This window comes from Pagrus pagrus (genome assembly GCF_965226575.1).
Source record: "Pagrus pagrus genome assembly, chromosome: 16".
NCBI classification, from domain to species: Eukaryota; Metazoa; Chordata; class Actinopteri; order Spariformes; family Sparidae; genus Pagrus; species Pagrus pagrus.
The window spans coordinates 12,909,515-12,934,012 of NC_140200.1; the positions used below are offsets into that span (position 1 = coordinate 12,909,515).

Sequence of the window (24,498 nt, forward strand, 5' to 3'; positions counted from 1 at the left end):
TGAGGTTTCACATTCTCCAGACTAGCCCACTGCCAGGGGGAGGAAGACAAAGGGGATCTAATCAACAAGACAAGCCAGGGTTCCCACGAAGAAAAGCATCATCAGAGGAACAATGGGGGGATTTGTCAGACAAACGGAGAGGACTGGATGAGGCTCCATACGAGATGGAGTGGACTTGTCTGTGCAGCCTGTTTTAGCGCTGCTAATTGTGATACGGTACTGTTGCATTGAGGTGCTGCTGGAAGTCATTGTGCTGCCTGCCTCCTATCATCAAAAGGTCCTTGCTTCAAAAAAAACGTGTCTGTGTGACCGAGCTGAGAATATCGAGTAAAGCCAAATATCTCCGAAGAGAGCCCGAGCCATGTAAATCGCATATGTCATCAGTTTAATCATGACATGGAACGATCACTCGGAGCATGTTTGTTTAGGGACAGATGATAGATGTTTTGTGAGGTTTTAATAACAGCGTGGTTGAGGATTGTCCATCTCTGTATCCGGGCAACAGCAAATAGCTTTGGAATTAACTCAACAATAAATAGAAAGGTTTGTCCTCTTAAAATTTAATTTAGCAACTATTTCAGACGGTACTCGGTGTCCACCGTACAAGGAGCACTTGACTCTGGTAAATGCAGACAATGGCCAATTGAAAAGTAAATGAAAAAACAAACTTGTTACCCATCCTCTGTCTCTGCCCTCTCCCCGCTCCTCCCCTCCACCCCCTCCATCCTCCATCCTCCATCCCTCCATCCCCGCCTGTCCTGTGCTGGAGTGAAATACTGGAAGAGCAACAAGCCTTTCCTGTCTGCTCTGGCATAACAGTGTGTGACTTCTCCCTGACTTCCCAAGCTGCCCTCTGGCATGGAGGGGTAATTGTCAGTGGTGGCTGGAAGCCATTCTGCCACGGCAGAGTGGAGAAGGACAAGGCTGTCCCTCAGCCACTCTGTCTAGCTGAGCTCCGTGGCCTTGTCTCACCTCCCGATGGAGGATATAGACTGGCACATGAGTGGAAAAGTTCACATACAGGACATGGTCACTTTGGCTTTGAGCTGACTTCAGGAAAAGTTGTGTTTGAACGTGTTTATCTACAGCCAGAGATGTCGTGTCTCTCATTAACAAAGGTCAACAGAGAGGTTGTGGGAGTCTTGGTTTGGTTTAATGGGTACAACTGTCTTTATGGAGACCTACAATGTACAGGAGGACACTATGATGCAGGTCTGACTTGAAAAGGGTGGCTCCCACTAAACAATGGCCCATTGTTAGCCGACCATCCGCAAAACCACGCCACATTGGGTCAATATTAAGTCAAGTGTACTCTCCTCACAGACTTGGTCAGTTAGTGAGGACAATGGCGGCACTTTCACAGAGAGAACAGACACCGAAAGGACAGTGGTATGACCTGATTCAAACCAGAATAATTGCATAAGTACTCCAGTCAGTGTGTATGTGTGTGTGTGTGTCTGAGAGACAGAGCAAGAAATAAGGTGCAAAAGGAGAGGGGGGCAGTGGTGTTGATAGCCTAACACCAAAGTATTTGTCAGAGTCCCGAATCAAAAGCAAAAAGGACAAGAATGGCCCAGACAATAGGGATCCCCTCATTACTGCATGGGGACGGTGAGAGAGTGAGAGGGGTGCCGGGACTGGCCCAGCGGGAGGTCTGCCCTGCTGCCTTCCAAAATCTCTGCCTAACCCTATGTGTCTGTGCCAGCCAACCAACAAAAAAAAAACTCCCACCACCAAATACTAGACAGTCAGCTCCCCTGACCTAAAAACAACAACAGCCCCCTACATTACGCCGTTCCAAAACTCACATGCACAATACACTTCCCAGACCCCTACCCTCCCTTTGACCTGAGCCCCATGGCCACCATCAGTGATACAACTGGAGTACAGTGCAGTGGTCTCTGTGAAGTCCCTCCATATGTTAGACGTCAACAGGGCTTTGTAACAGAATGAGAGTCCAGATGCCACACTGTTAAAGGCTTTATACAAATCCATGCTGCCTTTTAAGTTGAAAACCATGTCCAAAACCTGTTTTTTTCTATCCACTGATGCATTTTTACTTTCCAACATTATTTAATTTATTTCATTCCTTAAAAATTCCTTTAAAAGGAAATTTAAAAACCTGAACCCTCACACTTTTTAGCAGGTTTTCTGCTTTACCTTATAATTACGACGTAAATGTTGATTGCACAGTGTAGTGGTGATAGAATAATGACGCCATCGGCGTTTAGTTTAACTTTGCTTTGCTATTTTGTCTGCCACCGGGCACAACATCTCCAAAGAAAATGAAGGCTGACTGGCGATCCAGTCAGGCTGGCAGCCTGGCACAATTTTTATCTGCTTTCGCATCTCCATTATAGACTAAATGAATGAATGAACTCATCTTTTGTCCTGTGCTGCCGGTAGTTGCGACTGGGCAAACCGGAAAGCGACCCACTTGGAAACGCAACAAGAGGAAAAGTTGCCAGTTTCTGCTTTAAAGTTCAAACAAAACAAAACTTCCCCTCAGTCAGATTTGGTGCAAAATGAAGAAGATTCAGAAGTGACTACTCAATATTGATTTTTTTAAATATGCAGATAATACATCCCATTAGTCATGGGCATGAAGGCTAATTATACTAAACTTACTAGCTTATTCTTGAGCTTTCAATCATATCACATGGCTTTCATCAGTGTTTGACATAAGGTTCAGAAGCTGCAACATCATCCACAAGATTTTATTTATTTATTTTTTTTAAACGTAGCTCTCTGTCCCGATCCTTTGGCACCACAGCTTTGCCCTAAAAGGCTGAAATTTGGCATGGAGGTCAAGCGTGTGTGTGCGTGTGTGTAGGTGTGTAAATGTGTTCATGCCAGCTGGCTAAGAGGGGGCGTGGTGATGGGAGGGGCCTATCACAAAACCTGTAAAAGATTTTGTGTAAGGGTTGGTGACAAGCCAAAGGACAGCTGATTAACTGTTCCCGTCAATTGGCTAAAAGGGGGTGTGGTAGTGGGAGTGGCCTGTAACAAAATGGTACACAGCTTCTAAATGAATTTACATAACGTGACCAAACTTTGTAGGGAGCCTAACACATATACACACACACCATTTTGCCACTTTTCTGAGGTTGTTTGCATTTGAATGCATGAAGACGTGGATGCCAGTGAGTACCTGGTCGCAGCTATTGCAAATTCATGCTTCTTTAAATCTTCACAGCTACTGAACAGGAATATCAACAGATGTATGTAACTCCATCCACCCAAGCAATAGTCCTGATTATTAGGGCTTGTATTCATTGATGTAGGCTGCAAACTGAACATGCACATATTCTTTCACATAGCTCTACATGTGAAACTAAACTAAACTAAACAAGAGAAAAAAAATAGATGACACATAACAGTTTTTAGCTTTTTGTTCGTGCAAGTTTATTAAGTGAACTGAGTTTACATTTTGTGTGAGTGACACGTGATGGATCAACTTCACCTGACAGATAAAAAAAATAATAATAATAAAATCACACACGGTGACACACAAGGGAAAATGGCTGCTTTTCTGCCATTGTGGTTAGCTCTGTGGTCGTATGTGGTCTTGATCAGTTGCCATTAACTTTTATAGAGACTAAAAACTTAACTAAATGTGAACAAATCTATCAATAATGAATAATTAATTCATAATAATCCTCACAACAGATTCAATTCAGCTCAAAATCTTTTAATTTTTTTTTTTTAAGTAAGAATCAAGCATGGGTTTCATGCCAAGCTTGAGCACCTTGTATTCTAACTTGATTACCAGACCATGCATTATTGTGTTATGACGCTTCACACTGATATTAACTCCTTTACCTGAACAGGTGATCCATCACCTTTGTTGTCAGCTGATGCCATGTTGGGCTGTTTATCTTCTGGAAGCTGACTCGTGCCATCTTTTGAGTTTACCCTTGGTGGAGGCGGGTCCAAGTAGATGCTGTTGTTGTAGTCCTTCAGGCTGTGCTGCAGCTGAGCCAGCTGCTGGACCACATCTCTCTGCTGAGCATCGTCCCTCAGAGAGCCACACTGAACGAGGCGATCATAGTGTCCAGTAGTGTGGCCGAGGGCACAGATATCTGCTGCTGAGGAGCTGAATGATGCACATGTCCTCCAACTAGTGTCACCTTGAAACATTAAAAGTAATCTGTGTTTACAAACATAAATACACATTGTTTCTATTAGATGTCGCTAAAGTCAAGTGGAGGAGTTTATGGGTGATGCAGAGAGCAGTTACCAAACATGTTTTAACATAAGAAGACAGCTTTTAACACGTCAAATCGCACAAAAAAACGGAATATTATTAACTACAACATGACGGAGAGACGCTTACCTTTTCCTGTGCAAGTGGCTGACAGACGGTAAATGCTCCTTGAGGTCAGAACAGTGTCTTTTAGCAATAATTTCACTGAGCATCTGACTGCAGCAGGGACCGTGTAGGCCGCCATGATGTTTCAAAACGCGAAAACTTTATTGAGATCAGTGTGACACATGAAGACCACATGACACAGGCATGGAGGGGAATTAACCGTGGCAGATATTGAAGAAATGTCACCAGATACAACACATGCCTTGATTATTTATTTACATTTAAGCTTGTAAACAACCCTCAGGTAAAGATTAGAGCTTTATTGATCCCTGTTGTTTAGATAACTAAGTTTGTATGAGTGTTGATCAATACATTGAAATATTCCGCTTATGGCTTGCTATGTAAAGGTTTTTATTTATATCATTTATAATATTTTGAGCATTGAATCCCGACACTTCGTGAATGATGAACGTCAGATCGAGTGTGTTTTGCATTTAGAGGCAATTAGGAGTTACATTGAGAAGGGCGATTTGTCTGTAATATACAAATAAAACGATTAAAGTCACGCACGTCGTTAAACGCGACGAGGACCAATGTGTGCCCACTCGCGGGGTTGTAAACAAACCGAGCAGCAGGTGGCCGAGCAGTGTCAGCTGAACCTCAGCTGATCGGAAATGCAGCGCTTTGGCCTTTGAAGCTGACGACAGTGGGAGACTGAACAACACCGGAACTCGAGTGATTTGCTTTCAAAATAAAAGTTACAGTCACTTTTTTTTATTTGTGTAAGCGATAAAGTCGCCTGGAAACGTATCAATATGTATATGTGTGTCATTAGGTACATACGCTTCCCGAAAATAGGGTCATTTTTTACTATATTCTTTAAAAAGTGGACACAACATACGCCAAATGCTTTATTTTGAAGGTTACCAACGGAACATACATGTTTGTATTCCAGCTAACTAAACACTATCCCTAGCTGCTAGAAGGACAGGAGAGAAATGTCTGATACCATAGCTGACACAAGAAGGCTCTTCAGCAAGCCTCAGAACTTAAATGATGCTTATGGACCACCGAGTAATTTCCTAGAGATTGACGTGAGCAACCCTGAGACCATCGGGGTTGGCAGGACCAGATATACCACGTATGAAGTCAGACTGAAGGTGAGCCTGCTGTAACAAGTGCTAATGACGTTAGCTTTTAAGCTAGCCATACCTAAGCTAAGCAACGTCTTCCTTGTAGTCAGAGAAAGTTATGACTCCTTGACATTATGATTGTCGCATTCATAAAGGTGCACGTTTAGTCACAGAGTCGATATTCCCGTGTGTAAATGACTATCTAAGAAGAGCAAGGCGTTTAATTGCGAAACGAGTTAGCCAATGCTAGCTAGCTTGGCTAGGAACCCTCGTCAAATCTAGCTAGCACTAGTTAGCAATCTGATATTAAATTAACGAGTGAACGCTTGTTACAGATGCTAACGTTGAGATGTTTGACAGCACGCTACTTAATAAGACTTGAGCTATATTTTGCAGACGATCCTAACAAGTGCAGTGACCCTGCCAATGTTTGTTCTAGCGGTAACTGTGAACTGCTGTTGCTCTGCTAGAGACGAGAATTTGTTTACATTAGCCTCAAGTGTTTTTTCCACTGTTGTGATTCCACAGATGTTTTTACCAGTTCACATAAACCATCTGTCTGCAAATAAGTAGGAGTGACATGACTTCTGTAGTAAGCTGGACAAAAGATGATCAGTCAGCTGTTCACGTTGAAAAGTCAAAGCCTTCCTGAATAGTTCAGAGTTGAACTTCAGCCACACCCCATTTTCTGACTGCAAAGAAGAGATAACTGCATCGGTCACACATAATGACCTACCTAACATGAAGGAAGGCCTGTATGATTAAATGTTCAGCTCTGTTCCTCCATGTACACAGCAGTTCAATTCAATTTAACGTAATTTCAGTCACATTATACTACATGCCAAGTTATATTATATAATATTACTTTAGTGGGGGAATGTTGGATGGTTTAAGAATGATTTACAGTAGTGTCCAGCTGTTTTGACTTGGCTGATTACTCATCAAAATCCATCCAACGTATATTCAAGCACTGGGCCAAAGGCAAGCACAGCTCAGCAAGTCAGTTTCTCTGGAAATGTAGACAGGATGCACCGTTCTGCCTGATCCTCTCCTGTCTCGCCCACTCCCCACCGTGACACATTTCCTTCCTCCTACTCCACTTGCAGAGGAGAACAAATGTTTTTCTTCCAAGAGAATTTCCTATCATCGATGAATAAGTTGGTAGTTGTTCCGATTGCTTGTGTAAAAAAGCCTGTTGGTTATGTTAATGCTTGTTAAATGTGACCAATTTGGATATTTGCTTATATTATTCTGAAATCATTATTGAGCAATCTGTGACGAGAGTAACGGTTAGACAACCTTCACTATTGCAAAACCCAGATCCTGTCATGTGTATTTTTCCCTTACACAGACACACACACATTCAAAATCATCAAGCTGAATCAGCTTAAAAATTAGGCTGCTTAAATCCACTTTTGAACAATGCTACTTCTGTACTTCAATGAGCGAGTACAGCAGATGATGGCCACACTAAATTGTTGGGGGAAAAATGGTCTCAAGGTTGATTTACCCAATTGTTCTGGAGCTTTTGAACATATCACACGGGTCTTCTGACGTGGCTCTCCTGATAGTATGTCACAAAGGTGATTGTACAGACAGTCTGTCTACATTGTTAATCATGGGGTAACTTTAACCATTCAGCAGTTGGAGAGCACTAACAAAGGAACCAGTTGGTAAATCAAACTCTTAATGAAGCCAGTAAAGACAAAAGCAAAAACATGTTATCCATCAAAAAAAGACTCCAGTACCATTTTTTTTGCTCTTTTCATATATTGAGGCTATAGCAGCAGCTAGAAAAAAAACTCTTTATGAGTTGCTATTGTTGTTTTCAAACAAACAGTCGCTTCTCTCACTGATCGTAGCACCCCAAACCCACGCCTTTAGCTTCTGATAGCATCTACAGTTCAATGAGCGTTTAGCAAATTCCATGTGCTGATGAAGACCGTGGGATCTTGGACTGAGATTGTATTTTTCAGGGGCTGTTTCCAAGGTCAAGAATAATACATACAATTTGATATGATATGATTTGATATTATATACTTTATTGTCCCCTCAGTGCAGTTGCATTTAGACATTTTACCAAACCACAATTGACATTTAATGATTATACATACCCTGTATGTACGTGCAAGTGCCAGTCAAAGAAACAAACACGCACAAAAAGAAATTGTCAAGCTTTAACTAGACCTTGTTTCAGAGTCTTTGCCAATATGTAGCTGACACAAACATAAAGACAGTTGAATTAATTTCCTTTTTAAAATGGAGCCATTTTCAGGATTTGACAAATGTTTTTTGTTCGCGTGTTTAATTTTTTTATCATGCCTGCCACATGTCATTTTGCATAAATTGAGCCATGGCATGACTCTACGTTTTAATGTTCAGGCTTCAGCGAGAGTCTGAAATTGTCAGGCAGTCACTAGGCTCCTCTGATTGCCTCATCTCTTATCTTTAAATTGTCATCTCAGTTGACTGACACCCCTGTAGTTAGTGGCGTGGAGTGTTTAGATTGGCGAGCAGCCCTAAAGTATTTATAGTTTCCCTTTACCTTAAAGAAACGGGCTGAGAGAAGAGAAGCCGTCTCCAGGCATTAGCGTTGAATATAAGGCTACTGTACTTGATTAGCGTGTAATAATTAGCATATGCGTGTAATCAGCATTATTGTGCACCTCATAGCCCCGTGTGACCCTGCTTTGCATAAGACCACAGAATAAGTGGCGCATCCCTCACTTCTCAACAAACGTGGTGTCAACTTTGCTTTGCTTCTCTCCTTATCCTTTTCTTCAGCTTTCTTTAGAAGCATTTTACTCCATCTCCAGCATGTTAAGAGCGTTAGCCACAATGCCACGGCCTGGAATGCATAGCCTACGCTTCGCCCTGTTTGTTTCAATCATACTTATAATATTTAGAAGTGCTTTAATTTTTTTTTAATCTAATAATGCTACACAGTTTCTGTTTATAACTCATTCCCTTGTCTCCTGCTCTCACTGCTGTCCTGCTATCCATCTGAAATCGAGAGAGCCCTTGTGGCCGCACTGAGAGACTCTGCCTAATCCCCTCATTGAGAGACGAGAAGAATGAAACAGGCCAGGGTGTGGGGGAGCTGGAGCGTTTATTCCCCATCCTTACCCCCCACCCCCCACCCATGGGAGGGCAGAAAGCCACCCCCTCACCAGTCTTCACCCTATTGCCCACTTATCCCATTTTACTCCCAGCTGTGTGCAGTCAGTCGCCAAGTTCATAGCGTGGTTATGAATTCCCACTGATAGCTATATATAGTTGAGCGTATATACCGTAAACGCCAGAATGAGGGCTTATTATTAACTGCAAAGTTGTCATTGATTCTTTTAAAATAAATGTCAGCTCATGCGGTTCGCTTGCGACTCACTGGTGGTGTGTGAATGTTCGTTTAGTTAGCGGCAAAACAAACCGTCTAAAGATTGGTTTGTCGTTGGAGAAGCCGACCGGTTGCAGTGACCACGAGGCAGGTTAGGCCTGGTCACTTGTTCACAACTCGGGACGCATTTTGTGTTAAAAATCAGTGGGATCAATCTACTTCTTTCAGTCAGGCTTTTTTAAAGAGGTGGAAGCTAAGTTCATCGTGAAAGGAGGCGGATATCTCACTTTGCCTGAGCAGACTTGTAATGTCCAGTGTCGTGGTGAAACAATGGGTTTTTGTTCTCACCTAAATCCCTCCGTTTTTAAGTGTAGTTTCTGTAATGGCTTAAAGACCACAGGAAGCTGGTAGGTTTTTATTTTCTGCCCCTGCACATGTTTTTCGTGTGCCTAATGGACAGAGTTATTCTGCAGAGTCCTATCATATCACCTTAATGTTTTATTTTTTGGTTGTTCCTGGTTTGAGAGGACCCCCTCAAGCAGCATTTGTTTGGACCCTCAGCAAACAGGGGGTTGGAGTTGGGGTGTGCATGTGAGTGGGGGAGGAGGGGGTGTAGGGTATTATCAAAATTTCTTGTCTTTAGTTGGTTCCCATCTCATCCAGAGAGCACATTCAGGGGAGCGAACTTTGGGATCTCACTTTGTTTATGGATAGGAGTACATAAAAGGCCTCTTATAGCTCTGTCGCTCACTCTCACTCAGTCTTCTACCCCTCCTCTTCTCTACTCCCATAGCTTCTCCCTCTCTCTTTCTTTCTCTTTTTCCATTTGGGCAGTGGGGCGGGGGCCTTTGGTCATTAATAAAATGGGGGAGAGATGGGGAGTGGGTGTCTGTGTGGGGAGGAGGGGGGGCGCTTGTCAGGCACAGTCAAGTGTAATCCAAAGTCTACAGCATCCTCTTCGACAACTATTTTAATGGAAATAGGGAACATATTGTATCAAGGCTACCATATCCTACTTGAAATGACAGTATCAAAAGTGGGAGTTGATACTATGGCAACAAAGCAGCTTTTTGCCAGCTAGGCGAGTCGAAGAGAGGGTAGGCTGTCAGGCCGCAGGGGCCGGCAAGCGAGAGAACGAGTGTGAGAGTACATGGAGAAGCGAGAGCAAAAAGACCTATAGCCCCAACGCTTTTGTTCCCTGTCTTTTTTCCCCCCATTTTAGAATATGATGCAATGAGATGGTATTATGTTGCCATTTTTTATGCTATTATTCTGAAAGGAGAGCATATGGGAGGGGTAAGAAGGGGGCATGGGGGAGGTTTAGGATGCGCACTCTCAAACTTGACTTAATCCATCCTGCTAAAAGCTAATGCATGGTGGCCTTGAACTACTCTCTTAGGAGATGAGTGATCTTTGTCCCCCCCACTCTCTCTTTCTCTGTCTCGCTGTTTTTAAGGGTTCTGCCTCTTTTCAACCCATTTTCAATGAGCCGAAGGTATTGTGTCCCAGACATTATGAATCACATGCTCTTCCTATGGAGCGTAGGTTGCACCTTGCTTACTCATAATGGAAAGCGAAGCTAGGAGGTCCACTCTGAAGGAGCCACATCTAGCTTTTTGCTCCATTTTTTTCCTTTTGCACTTGCTTTTAACATCACCATTAATTCCTTATTTGTATGTTTATTTGCTTTTCTCCAAGTTTGGACATTTCATATTTGTCCATTTTTGCTAACTTTAGTTTCTTTCACCGTACAGTCCTTCCTCTCTTATCTTTTATTCTGTCCCTTAGAAGGTGAGAGGGGCAAAGTGTGCCTTTTTAGACAATTAATGAAATGCTAAGACCCGGCTGGGTGTGGGCTGGTCCCATGTCCCAATCATTGCAGGGGCCAGTAAGTTGAGACACCTGGGCCCTAACCTCTAACCAGCCGTGAAGAGAACAGAGGCCAGGGGAAACCTGATCTTTGACTCGTAGAGCTCTCACGCACCGCCTCTTTCTGTGTGTGTGTGTGAGAGAGAGAGCGAAGGAGTGAGTGAGACCTCTCATTTTTCAGTTCTGTCATTTTCGTTCCTCCCCTTGTCCTGCAAGGCCAATCTCTTAATCACAGGGTTTGAGAGGGCGAGAGGATTGAAAGGTCCAGGTGACTTTCTTTCCTTACACTCTCACTGCTGGCTTCATTGTGTGCAGATGAGTGGCCCAAGGTTTGGCTGCGTGTACACAAACAGGGCTATTATATTTACATTGTCAACTGTGTGACTGGTCAAATCTTTCTACTTAACACCTGTGCATGCTTACTTCGTGTACGTCAGTGTGAGTGCTTGCGCGTGGTTAAGTGTTTTCTGTGTGCACATGATGGGATTAGAGTCACGGCGGTGGCAGATTACCTGTAACTGTGATCTGTTGTGGTGGGGGATTAACTTTGCGGCGCTCCATGCTGTGAGGTAACATGACGCAGCAGGGACAGACCACGGTGAGAGGAGAGTGGAGTTAATGCTAGAGCACTGGGGTGATAAAGCTAAGATAATCCACTTCTCCTGTGACCTGAGAATAGAGGAGGAGTGAGGGGCTCATTGACAACTTCACCTGGAGAGAACTTAAAATAAGTGGGAAAAGGAAGTTTTCAGGGCTGGCGAGTCGTGTTAACACGCAGTGGGAAAGAGGGGAGTGGCAGTGAGTTTACAGGCACCTATTTGATTTTAACCAGAGAAAGGAAATACTGTCCTCTTAAACATCTTATTTCACCGGCGTTAAGGCTTTAATCACAGGAAACGTGACCTTATTAAAAAGAGCTGCTGTCGTAGTCGGCAATCATATGAATTATCTTTCGCATGTCCACAGCCAAGTCTGGTTTCTGTTTGTGCTCTACTTCTGTGCATGCACCACAAAGGTCAGAGAAAGAACCGGAGAGAAAATGGTTTGTTTGCTTGGATAAAGAGCTGCGAGGACAGTGTTGGTGAATAAACAAAACGGGTGTCATGGGGTGAGCGTGAAACGGCTTTCATGTTGCAGCTAATACTGAAGTTGGGGCCTAATTAGGATGACATAATTAATAGCTGTTAAATCACAAAGCAAAATCAGAAAATAAATGCTAAAAGTACAGGATAAAAAAAACTATCTCTCTCTCACACACTCTACTTTCTGTCTCACCAAGTGTTCTCCACGTCTTTCCTTAGATGAGCAGTTGAAGATATGGCTGTCTCAGCAGTTTTGGCTGCATTATCGTCAGCATTTCTCAGGCAGATGTCCTTGTAACTTGTATGACACGTCAGCTTCTCGTTGGGGTTGTAGAGAAGTCACTCTGTCTCCTCATCATTCAACTTGTAAGCTGTAGATCCACTATAATCTTGGCTGCAAATATTATTTTCATTATCAAGTAATCTGACGATTAATTTCGCTCTTTAATTGTTGAAGGCTTTCAAATTGAAAAATGTGAAAAATGCTCATCACAATTTCCCAAAGCTCCTTGAAATTGCTTCTTTTCTCCCACCGACAGAACAAGAGCCAAAGACTCCTTATTTACTCACTTACATGACGAAGAAAAGCAGCACATCCTCACTTTTAAAATACTGTTACCAGCAAGTATATGACCTTTTTGCTTGAAAATAAAGATAAGGACAAAATTTCAACCTTCATCGAGAAAATGGCCCGGTGAAGGTTGTCGTTTTCAAACATAATCAAATTTTAGCCGATTGCAAGTGAAGTGAACAGTGTGTTTTATCTCTGATTTTGTCCTTCTCCAACGCACCTGCTGATCCACAGGTTTGCTTGAAAATGACGATTCGAAATTGATTTCAAAATAGTTGGGAACTTACTTTCCACTTATTTTCTTCGACTATTTGATTAATTGGCTAACCATTGCAGCGCTACTCTGATCCTCTCATAAAGCGGTATTTCAAGTCTGGCTATAGTCTACAGGGCATTTCAAATTTGAGAAAAAATACAAACTTAGATCATGATTTTATTTTTTGGTCAGACCCTATAAAACAGTGTTATTTGGTAAAGATACTTGCAAATACCAAACCAGTTTTAGAATTATTAGGATATCCCTGATCCTGTCTGGAAGCAATAATATGACACAATGCCGTAACAAATGGGACACGACACACAATTCAATCTTATCTTTAAATTGCTCACTTGACCAGATATTCTGTGTCAAAGTTGGTAGTGACCAAGGAAATAGATCCCACTTAGCCCTCTATTGGATCCTTCTGGACATAAAATATCAAACAACTTCTAAATTCAGATTAGTGTGAAAGTGGTTACAAACCATCTAAACACTTTATAAGTATCTTAAAAGATACTGCTGGAAAGAAATAACCTAAATAGGGGATATAGGGGTTAAACCTATTCCTCAAAAATCACAAACAGTTTCAACAAAAGCAGAACGTTATAACATTCATGAATTTATTTAGGTGTCGTTTAACTTGTAACTAAGTGTGTATACCATGAGATAAACCCGGATTCTCTTCCAATAATTTCCCTAGTAGGTAACATTTTATTTTTTTACAGTCACACATTGAATCAACGGGTATTACAAAGATTTGTTTCAAATTGGTTTGCTTTCCCACCAAATCTAGACAGGATCTATAATTTTTTTAAGGCTGAAAAGAGTAGAGTGCAAAGAGGGAAGAACACAAATGCCTGCATTTTTCCTGTTGAAACCGTGCAAGAGGAGTCTCAAGGGCAGAAAATCTGACTTATTATCGCAGAGCAAGGGAAATAAAGAGGGAAAAAGACTGAAAAGGAGAGACCATGAGAGCGAAAAGACCACTCCTGCTCTCCCTCCTCTTCAATTAGTCCTGCACAGACCTGATGAAGCTCCCAACCTCTCCAGTTTTTCTGCTCTTCCTTTATGACCACGCACACCCACTCCTTTCTCTTTTGTTCAGCCATTTACTCAGCCTTCTAGTTAACTCTGCATCCCCACTACTGCACACAGTCACAGTCGCCTGCTCATCGATCAGTCTGCTGCTCACGCTGTATTCATGCTGCACCTACTTGCTCAATTGCTTTGCTCTTGTGATTCCTTCTTCCATGAATTCTGACCTTCTGTGAATGGGGCCTGCCAATGAAATGCTCATTCACTCCCTCCTTGTTTGTACATTGTCATGGGATGGCCATGTGCTGTCAGGACTAGTGAAGAGGTTTGGCATTGTGCTATAATGTGCTGTTTGCTCAATGTTCTCTGTCAATGTCGAAACATCTCCCGTTTTAATATGAAATTCACTCTCAAGTACTTGTCAACAGCAACTTAGAATTACACACATCTGTGCATTGGCGTACACAAACGCACACAAAAAAAAAACGCAATAGATAAATGCAATAGACCTTGGTGAGCAAAACACAAGTGAACTTTTTGCCTGGAGGCCAGTTTCAATTGTTCTATTCAGTATGGTTTAATTTGAAGGAGTCTTTTTTTTTTGTTCTTTCTCCTCCTCTTTTCCTTCAATAAAGTCAGCGTAGATAACACAAGGCTATTTCAAAAATCAATGCAATAAAACCTTTCACTTTGTCTTTTTCTTGGAGTTGGCACAGTCTCTACCGCTTTCTAGTGATAATTTTTTGCCATACCATTCCCTACGGAAGTGTAGCCTCTGACTGCCTGGCTGTTTTCTGTTTAAAAATGGTTTCTAATCAACCTTTTAAGTAGGGTTTTAAATCTTTTAAATGAGGTAACTATAGCTACGGAAGCCCTAAAGGGCCATGCATTCATACATTTTATTTCCTCCGAGTTAATTTCATTTGTTTTCTCGAGATCTCGAGTTATTATCTCGAAATAACAACTGCCGTTTTCCCGAGATAACGGGATAATTTTCTCGACATCTCGAGGCCCGGGTGGTCAGCTATGTAGTTAACGACGGCATCAGGCTCACTTAGATTGCACTGCCGATATAGCTGAAGCCTTGCTAACTATCTTTTTAGATTACGCACACTAATGTGTATATTATCTGTAATAGCAAGGCATAATGCTATTTCAGCCTGTGTCAGGCCTTGATTGAAAAGATATGTGACGCGGTGATCGATATGCTCCTGCTCCTCTGACATTGCTACACTTGATGATGTTTCCTGCAATTATTTAATATACTACACTATCGTTTTGTTTTCTCAAGATCTCAAAATAATTATATCGTTATCTCGGGAAAACGGCAGTTGTTATTTCGAGATAATAACTCCAGATCTCGAGAAAACAAATGAAATTAACTCGTTATCACGGGAAAACGGAGGAAATAAAATGTATGACTGCATGGCCCTTTAGGGCTTCCGTATATAGCAACAAGACTAGGTCAATACTTGTATTAGCTGGACTGTGGACATGCATCATCAGAGTTTTTTTGTTCTTAAAGTGTATTGAAGGACCACGTGACATGGTTAAGCTACTTTTGAGTAAAACAAATGTAAATGCAGTTGCAAGAAAACTACCTCCCACTTATACCTTAAGTTTTGTTGATGTTTCATATGTAAGAGAACTAATTTTAACTATTCTAATTGTATGTTAACACCGCCTGCTCTTTCATTTGTTAATATCTGCAGATGCTTCTAGTTTTTCTGTGACTCTGTATTGATTTTTTTTTTTTTGGTAAGCTCTCCTTCACTCCTCTCTGCACGGAGAGCTATTTTGTCACCTACTCTGCTCTATGCTGGACTGTTAAAATACCTAACCATCGTCTTCGCTTGTCGCAGCAGCAGGTTTTATGTTGTTTTTCCAGTTTCATGGTGAATATCAGGAATTGTACAGTATGATGCACCATTGTGCACTGTGACACATTAGCGGGGTATGAACTGGTAATTGATTTGTCATTAAGTAGGTGTGCGTTGTGTGTGTGTGTGGACCCAGTGGCCCAGACTCCATATTCTTGGAGTATGGTAAAAGTAATCTAAGCTGTATGCTCCACCGGTTCCTTTAACTCGCTGAAGAGAAAGCTGTTTTTGGGGAGCGATTGTTATTCTCAACGAGATATCGCTGCAGCATTTCTCTGAAATGTCAGGAGGCGAACAAACAAACAAAAGCCCTACAGCTCCTCAATACCTGGGGTCAAGTCCAGCGTGAGCATGGTATGAACCCACCAAAGGTTGAATCCAAATGTGTGGACTTCACAGCTCTTGCAGATTTTGTGGGTCCATTCCGGGGGCTGTCCAAACATCCAGCTCATCCAGTCCAAAATGGACCTGAAGCGGACTTCCAGAGAGTCAGCTTGGAGTGCAGACTTCACCCAACTTCAGTGATTGGATTTTCCACAACTGCCTAAAAAGCTAATCGTCACCATTAATTAGCTGGGAACAATTGTTGTTTTGATGAAAACAGAAAGACGTAAACAATGTTAATTTTCTGTTGATTGACAAATCAATTATTTGTTAGAGCTCTAAAGGGAAGTATCACTTGTTATTTATTATGTCGGCACACTTTGTTGTGCATTGTCACTTACATAAAGTAGCCATCATGTGTCAAGAGAAGATCTCAATGAAGTTTGGCAAGAAAAACCCTACACAACATACATAAAGTTAGTCAATTAATTGATTAGTTAATGAACAAAAAATAATCAATTGATTTGATGGTTTCAGTAACTTGTTGCGCAAACATTTTCTGGTTCTGGTTACCCAAATGTGAGGATTTGCTGCATTTCTTCCTGTTTATATTGTTGTAAATTAAATGAATTTGGGTTTTAGAGTGTCGGCCAGACAGATAAGCCATTAAAGACATCAGCGTTAGCTTTTTTGAATTGTGACAGGCACTTCTTAATATTTCTGAAACAATTAATGACAATAATAATAGCTAAATAAATCAATAATGAAAATAAAAAGTAGCTGCAGCCCTGCATACACGACAGTGGATAAAAATAAACATGCACACACTATCTTAGTCATGTCTTGATTTCTCTTCTCTCTCTCTTCCATCTGTGTAACCACTGAAAGGGCTCAAGGAAAACACTCCAGCAAACTAGACAACAAGTAACCCCTGTAACCGTATGTATGTTTCTTTGTGTGTTTGCCCACAGACCAACCTACCCATCTTCAAGCTGAAGGAATCTTCGGTACGGAGGCGATACAGTGACTTTGAGTGGCTCAGAGCGGAGCTGGAGAGGGAGAGCAAGGTGAGTCATTGAGGTGAACCCAGCATGGAAGTTCACGAGTATTGGCTTATCAAATCAGCAGACAACTTTGTGCACGTCTGCAATGTTTTTTGATATGAGAGAAAATTGCCAAAAGATCTTTTTAACCTTTGCAGGTGAAGTTGTCTCTGTTCTTTATACTCTCTGGTTGTTGGCCTCAGAAATGACATTTTTTTAACATACATGCATACATAACACAACAAACATGCATGTTTTGACCGGATCACAGTGTATACAATCACTACAGGATCATGAGCTGTCATTTAAAAAATGTTTGACTCTGTTGGTTATAAGCAACAGCAACAACTAATTATTGAGCTATTGATGCATTTCTGTGGCTACTGTTTTATCTCAGGTGGTCGTCCCACCTCTCCCAGGAAAAGCTCTCATCCGGCAGCTTCCGTTTCGAGGGGATGATGGGATATTTGATGACTCCTTCATCGAGGAGCGGCGACAGGGCCTGGAGCAGTTTCTCAACAAGTAAGCCTTTCCACATCATCTCCGTCTTGTTCTGTTCGTCTCCTACTTTGCTGTGGGGTCGAAACAATTTATTCTTTACAGTTTGTTTCCCATTTGCTGCTACTGCCTCGGTGTGGTATTATTTTCACTCTCGGGAACAATGAAACACTTTGTGCAAAAAAAGTAGAGTCAACTTTTTCACTTCTCTTCATATTGTTAACAAACCGAGCCCGCGGAGACAGACGTGTCCTTTTTCTCACTATCCTTCTTAATTCTCTTTTATAATTACCTTCGCAAAGGACAAGAACAACCAAGAGGACTCAAGTGCGCACCCCCACAACATAATTTTTCCCACATTTGTTTTATTGTTGATGTGTAATTTATGATAATTGCAGCTCAAATTACAGCGCGTGGTTCTGTGGGATGGTGTGTGCACCTCTGCTTATTTTTGATCCAGCGTGTCCCCGTTTTCAGCTGCCGAACAATAAAAGTTACAGTGTGATTGTAATTATTTGCTTTGATTGCAGACTTGGCCATTATCTTTGTTTCATGTGCAAATGCATCAATGTTTCCTGTTGGAATATTAAGTGAGCAAAGACAGTCGAGAAAATTAAAATCCATAAATATGTTTTTTTTTTAAAAGAAGTTGAGAATGTGTTGGTAATTAAGATTTTTTTCTCTCCTCGTTGCTTCCTGTGAATGAAACACTGCTGTTGATCATATCATTGTTCAGACTTAATACTTGGCAATGTGGCTGGCAGCATTGTTTAATCTGTGATTGAGAGCATTGTGAAGAGGAAATCTTTTGGAATGGTAAACATGATTGTCGCTGTGAAACAAGTGAGAAGGAGGAGAGGAGATAATCATCACTTTTTGATTAGGCTAGTCAAACGTAATTCATGCTTCAGGTAAAAAAGAAGGACTTACATCCCCACTCGAAAAAGCAAGCAGGGCCTTGAGATTTTAACATCCTTCCGTTGCACCTTGTCCTCAATGTCAACATTTCCAAAAAACCTATTAAAAAGGGTTTGTTGGGGGCATGCTTGATCTCTTCAGTGATTGCCCTGTTTGACCTGTGAGTGCCTCTCGTGGACAGCTTAATTTGTTCAAAATATTTTCCCGGTAGAGGTTAAGATTCATGCATACATACATTGTAATCGTGTTGATCGGGTCTGAAAAATGTAGCGTTTTTGTAAAATGAGATGTTTGAGGGTCTCAGGTGCGCTGGCTCTTTCTCGTTAAGCTCTTATGCGTCATCTGAAGGGACATTTGGGGAAGCCTGATGTCAAAGTGGCTTTAACGGAGGTAAACACAGTCCCAAGTAAAGATTTATTGGTGACACATTTATAATAACTATCGTCATGAATTTATAGTTGTAGTTGGTTTTTAGTTATAAATGGTAAGCTTATAGTTAATTAAACTATAGTTGATGGTTGTTTTACTGTTAACAAACAATGAAATGCTTTATAAACCATTATTTAAGCAATTGTAAAGGTTTGTAAGCATCAGTTCCAACTTCATAATGTTCCATCCAAATAATGTTTATAGATTAACTACATAGTATTTATTAGGGCCGGGCGAAAACATAAAATTGCAATATTTTTAGGCTACATTGCGATACAAGCTGTTAGGGGCCAACCGATATGGGTTTTTCAGGGCTGATACCGATACAGATTGTTAGGAATCAAAGAGACTGAGAACTGATATTTGGGGCCGGTATTAATTTGCAGTAGAAATGAAACTCATTGTGTCAAAATTTTGGACAACCAGTAAATAAATAAACCTAATGCAATTTGCTTAAGTACTGTTCTTAAGTACAATTTTCAGGTACTGTACTTGAGTACTTCGATGTTCTGCTACTTTTGTCTCCACCACATTTATTTGATACATTTAGTTACTAGTTACTTTGCAGATTCTGATTATTCAGTGTTTGTATGTGTTCTGATGTTGCGTCACAGCCGAAGTAGCACATTTTAAAATTAGTTTATTTTATGGGCAATCCGACAGAAAAATCATCGATACCGATAATTGGAAAAATGCTGAATATCGGCTCCATAATCATTTCCTCAAAAATGCCAGTACTGGGCGCCAAAATATGAATATGAAAATAAATATTAAACATAACATTTTTGACCAAATACCTTAATATTGATATTGCCGGCGATATCGTAGGGATGACTTTTTGGTACTTTCACAAAATATTAACACAAAGGGAGTTTTGACCAATAATCATCAGTAATGTGGATATAATGTCTGAGTGGGTAAAGAAGTATTAGAACAAGTAAAACAGAAGTTTAAACATTTCAGAATTTGATGTCACTTTATCCTAACATGACAACAGTCATGCCATGTTAGGATAAACAATATCCAAAATCTAAAAAGCTGACCATTTATTGAATGGTAAGCTTATAATGATTACAGTGATATATAGTAAGGTTTATGGTGACTTGTGTTACCGATAGATTTAAGTAACTCATATCAGGATAGTGTAGATAGAAGTATAGATAAGTGTTCAAATAGTATTGGAGTTGTCACTGTCCAAAAGATGGAGGATGCACGTCGTTTACTAGCTGTTGTAGCTCGTAGAGAACGCGCCTGGGAGTCTTTTATTCTGCTGATGAGTTTTAATTGACACTTCTTTCCTTTTTATGGCTTGGCGGTGAGAGAGAAAATATTTCTACTACTAGTTCGTCAAAGCGATTATGAACATAACCACACATCCACATGCAGAAAAAAATGTGTTGCAAGTGAGTCAGTCGCTTTATATAATCAAAATGTCAATAAACTTCTTCATGAGGGACGATTACAATTTAGTTTCTGGGTGTCCTTACAGTCCAGCAGTTGAGCTGAAAAGAACCCGACCAATACTTTTTGTCCGATACCCAAGGGGTAGGGAGTAAAAATTCTGATATTGAAATTCCAGCTGATATACACACAGTTTTTGTAATTATCTCCCAAGTGTGGTTATCAAACACTTATCAAACACTATAAAGATGTCCAGGGAGACGGGAGATGACAGGGACCTTCTTGCATATCTACTGTGTCTTTAGAGTTTGTCGTGTCCTGGAAAAATAATTCAACTCATAACAGCTGAGTAGGTATACTTAAAATACGTACATCATTTTCATTTAGCGGTTTATGCTAAACATAGAGAGGTGACAGGAAATGAGAGGAGACCGACAGGACATGTAGCAAAGTCCCCAGTGGTACATGGTCGGGTTTTTAACCCTGAGGCTAACGAGATGCCGCAAGCCCTTTATTTTTGAGTATGCTCTTGATGGCTGCTGTTCTCCCACAATGCTTTGCTCAAAGGAAATGTAGGAAATGAATGTAATGTTATTATAGATGTGAATGAAACTGTGGATGTTGGTGAAACATCTACAGGAACCTCTCAGAAAATAAGAATAACTACGTTTGTATAAAATGCATTAATTCCTAGAATTCTAGAGTTTAATTAATGTCTGAGTATTATCTCTTTTTTTTCATAGAAAAACACTAAGTATGTTAATGTATTGTATAATAAATGCAAACGATACGCTGCAACAATGAGTATAAAGTACATATTGTTAAAAAATAGTTTTTAGCTTGGAATTAGGACAGAAAAACAAAAAATATCTTCAAAATAGGTTACAGTTTTTATCTTTTTAAGGGCCTGAGGAGCAAAAAGTATCGAAGACTTTGCGTCAGAGCAACATGTTATGTAGATTTATAGTGTTATGTAGAACTGAAACACTAGAGGAGCAAGGGATTCAATATTTTTACCATAAACCTGTATAACGTCACTTTTGTTTTCTTTCCATTTCTTCCGATGACGATTCTATGAAATGATTCCTAAACCTGTTTTTTTTACAATTTGGTTATTATTGCTAAATCTTTCCCAGATTTCTCTGCCTGTTCTCCATGTCGTCACGCCTTGTCTTTGTTCAGATCACTAAAGTTACAGCCTGCTTTTTTTGTTCTTGTGTGTTTCAGAGTGGCCGGTCACCCTCTAGCTCAGAACGAACGATGCCTGCACATGTTTCTACAGGACGAGTCTGTGGACAAGAGCTACACCCCATCCAAAATCAGACAAGCCTGAATTAAAATTTAAAAAAAAAGATGGCTCTGCTTGGCCTGGTCTGGCTCGGTCCAGCTCGGCCCGACAACCCAAAGCTCTCTTCACTGTTCCAGGTTTCTCTCAGACAATAAACATTTCAATGAAAACTCCCCCTCCCCCTCCCCCCCCACCCCCAAAGTTAATATTGTTCACCTCCTCTTTTAGTTTAGTGATCGGTGTTTGTTTTCACCTTCTAATTGGAGTCAAGAATGTTCGACACATAACTGTGGTTGAAAGTAATTTATAGTAATTTCTCTTTATGTCTGGAAATGCCACTAACATGGATATATTATGTATTTATCATTTAGCTATGTCTTGAATATATTCATTTATATAGTAACATTGAATGAGCGTTCTATGTATGCAAAGCTCTCGTAAGTACACCCACAGCCTTTCCCATCATATATATCCAGTACTGGCATGTTGCTCACCATACCTAGCAACTAAACACACACACACACATATATATATATACACACACACACACACACACACACACACACACACACACGCACACACACACACACACACACGTGCACATATATTTGATGGGCCTTGACTTTCCAATCACACTTAGTTGATCCTGTCTTCAAAAGGAAAGCACGTGTGTGTGTATATCAACCAGCACCTGCCCAGTTATCACCATGATTTTCTAGCAAGAAAGAAGTAATTTACACAGAGGGAACTGCAGTATTTCTACTGGCTATATGCATTTTGAGATTTGTATACTGCTGTGCCATTTTTGTTTATTTTGAAGATTTTCCAATAAAATAGGTGAAATGTCTCCACGCATAATTGTTTTTGTTGATTGGGACTGTTCTCCACACACTCCACATGGACAGTCAGTGACTGCAAGCTGCTATCCTAAATGTGTGAATACTTTTTATTATTCAGTAATCTTCAGTTGGAAAAAAGTGGCAGCTTAATTAATGAATGGTACATTTATAGTTAATTAACCTGTAGTTAATAGTTATTTATCTTTTAACAAACAATGAAATGTTAATTAAGTGACTGTTTATTGTAAAGTTGCAACTGATGTTTATAAACTTTGTAAATGTTTAAGAAATACTGTGCAGTTAATTTATAAACATTGGATGGCCATTATAAAGGTTGGTTAACAAACTAAGGTTTGTAAAGCTATAAAATAGTTGCTTAAGAAAGGCATACCATTGTTTGTTAGCTGTGAAATAAGGTAAGGCCTATGGCTTTATTGAGACTTTATTAAAACCTTTTTATTTAGCGCAACCTCTAAAAGAAAAACTGTAACACTTGGTGCAAAGGCATGCTTAAATAGTGATTCATTACATAACATATACATTAATTATAAGTAATGTATGACTTTTGATCAGTTAATGTATGAATTTACTCAAGCTGTATCATGATGATCAAGTCTCTGAGTTTATGTGAGTAATCAACACTTAATGGGCCGTCAAGAAATTATTAAGTCTTATTATTTTACAGTGACAGGCCACTTTTTTAGACAATCTGTACCCTGTAATGTCATCCAATACGACAGCTCCACCATGAATTCTGTCTTTACAGAGATAATGTTCAGTTTTGATTGCCCCTTGAGGAATTAATTTACCTTCATGTTTGTTATTAAGATTTAAGTTTGAAGTGGTGTTTACAGCTGTTTCCCGTAGGGCTGTCATAAAATCAATTTTTTACTTTTTTTTACTGTGTGATTTGTTTTTTGGTCAATATATTAACAAAGAGTGAAAAGGGCGCTAGATTAACTAAAAACAAAAAATCAACAAAAGAGGCCTAACATCTGTGCTGGATTATAACAAGAAATCAATATTCAATTTGTTAATGTCACGGTTATCGTCAATATCGTGACACCTCTAGTAGAGCATTAGGAACACCTTTCTTAATAATGCACTCCAGTGAAACACCAATTTATGGCAGAGCAGTTGTGTTGCATTGCTTTACATTGTACAGGTATACCTAAAGTAATGGCCGCTGAGTGTGGTGCCTAAATACGAGGAGCTGACCGTGAGTCCAGTTACATAGAAAAAGGCATTTTATATCCATGCATTTAATTAGCCTCTCAGCAGCCGTGTTTCCATAAAACATTTGTATGCGCGTTTTGAAGAATGTTGAATCAGAAATGTTATGGAAATGGCAAAATTTGAAAAATGTCCCCATATTCGCAAAAAAGTTTGTTCGCTCACTTGAGGTGGTTTTTGTCTGTTGCGAATTAGCGTTAATGTGCAAAATGTTTGATCGAAACAGTTTTGCCGAATAAACTCTGATGTAGCGAACATTGAACTCACATGACTGATCAGCTGTTTACATTACAATCATTGCATTTCTTTGTAGCCACGTAGCCTACACCGCGTCATCCTCTGCCAAAATTACACCTGAAGTAGCCCAGTTCATTCACTCAGAACAGTTTATGGAAACGCACTAAATGTGCCTTTTTAAAAAAAAAAATCCTATTTTTTTTGTAGAACTTTCAAAAGTTTGCTTAAAATTTGCTTGACTTTTTATGACTTGACTTTGTACTCGTTCTTTCTGTGAATTTACATTAACCAAATTAGTTTGGTTTTATTTGAAGAGACAAATGCCAACGAGCTAACCAACATAAGAAATTACACTAAATGTGTCTTATTTACCCTTGGTAGTGACTTTATTAGGGAGGCCTGTGTTAGCTCTGATAGCTTAAACATGTCGGTCCATTGTAATCCCTCCTTTTAAAGGGGCTGTGTGTCACAATTTGTAGCAATTTACATGTATTAAACACTTTTTTATTAGCTGTATGTGTGCCGATTGTAACATGACGTGAACAATGAGACCTTCTCCATCCCTCTCTGTTGCCTTCGAGTGCCTTGTCTCAGTGCCTCTTCCCGCTCCGCTGACAAAGAGCTACAGTAGCTAACGTTAGCTTAGAAATGGAGTCCACTAACATAAACGTTCCACAGAGTCCCTTTAAAACACAAGAGCCACCGTGAAGCTTGTAAATGTGACAGATATGTGGGTCAAACAGTGACTTGCAGTATGATGCAGTTTTATAAAAACAGCTTCATATTTCTATCAGGTGCTGTTTGGCTTTCAGA

General features: G+C 40.3%; 2 protein-coding genes across 2 annotated transcripts in view; one reads left to right on the top strand and one right to left on the bottom strand.

Annotated features, from left to right (window-relative positions):
- Positions 1–4,594, bottom strand: part of afg1lb (AFG1 like ATPase b) — a 29,457-nt gene extending 24,863 nt beyond the window's left edge. The window contains exons 1-3 of the mRNA XM_084376973.1: positions 4,337–4,594; positions 3,823–4,130; positions 23–29 (exon numbers count right to left, since the gene is read on the bottom strand). Of these exons, the coding sequence (XP_084233099.1) occupies positions 23–29; positions 3,823–4,130; positions 4,337–4,451 (430 nt within the window). The 5' untranslated portion in view covers positions 4,452–4,594. The remainder of the gene's footprint in view (positions 1–22; positions 30–3,822; positions 4,131–4,336) is intronic.
- A 683-nt stretch (positions 4,595–5,277) lies between these two features.
- snx3 (sorting nexin 3) lies at positions 5,278–22,223 on the top strand. Its single transcript, XM_084377140.1, has 4 exons — positions 5,278–5,472; positions 16,771–16,866; positions 17,240–17,364; positions 21,316–22,223. The coding sequence occupies exons 1-4, from the start codon at positions 5,311–5,313 to the stop codon at positions 21,419–21,421; spliced, it is 489 nt and encodes a 162-aa protein (XP_084233266.1). The 5' UTR covers positions 5,278–5,310; the 3' UTR covers positions 21,422–22,223.
- Positions 22,224–24,498: the final 2,275 nt, after the last annotated feature.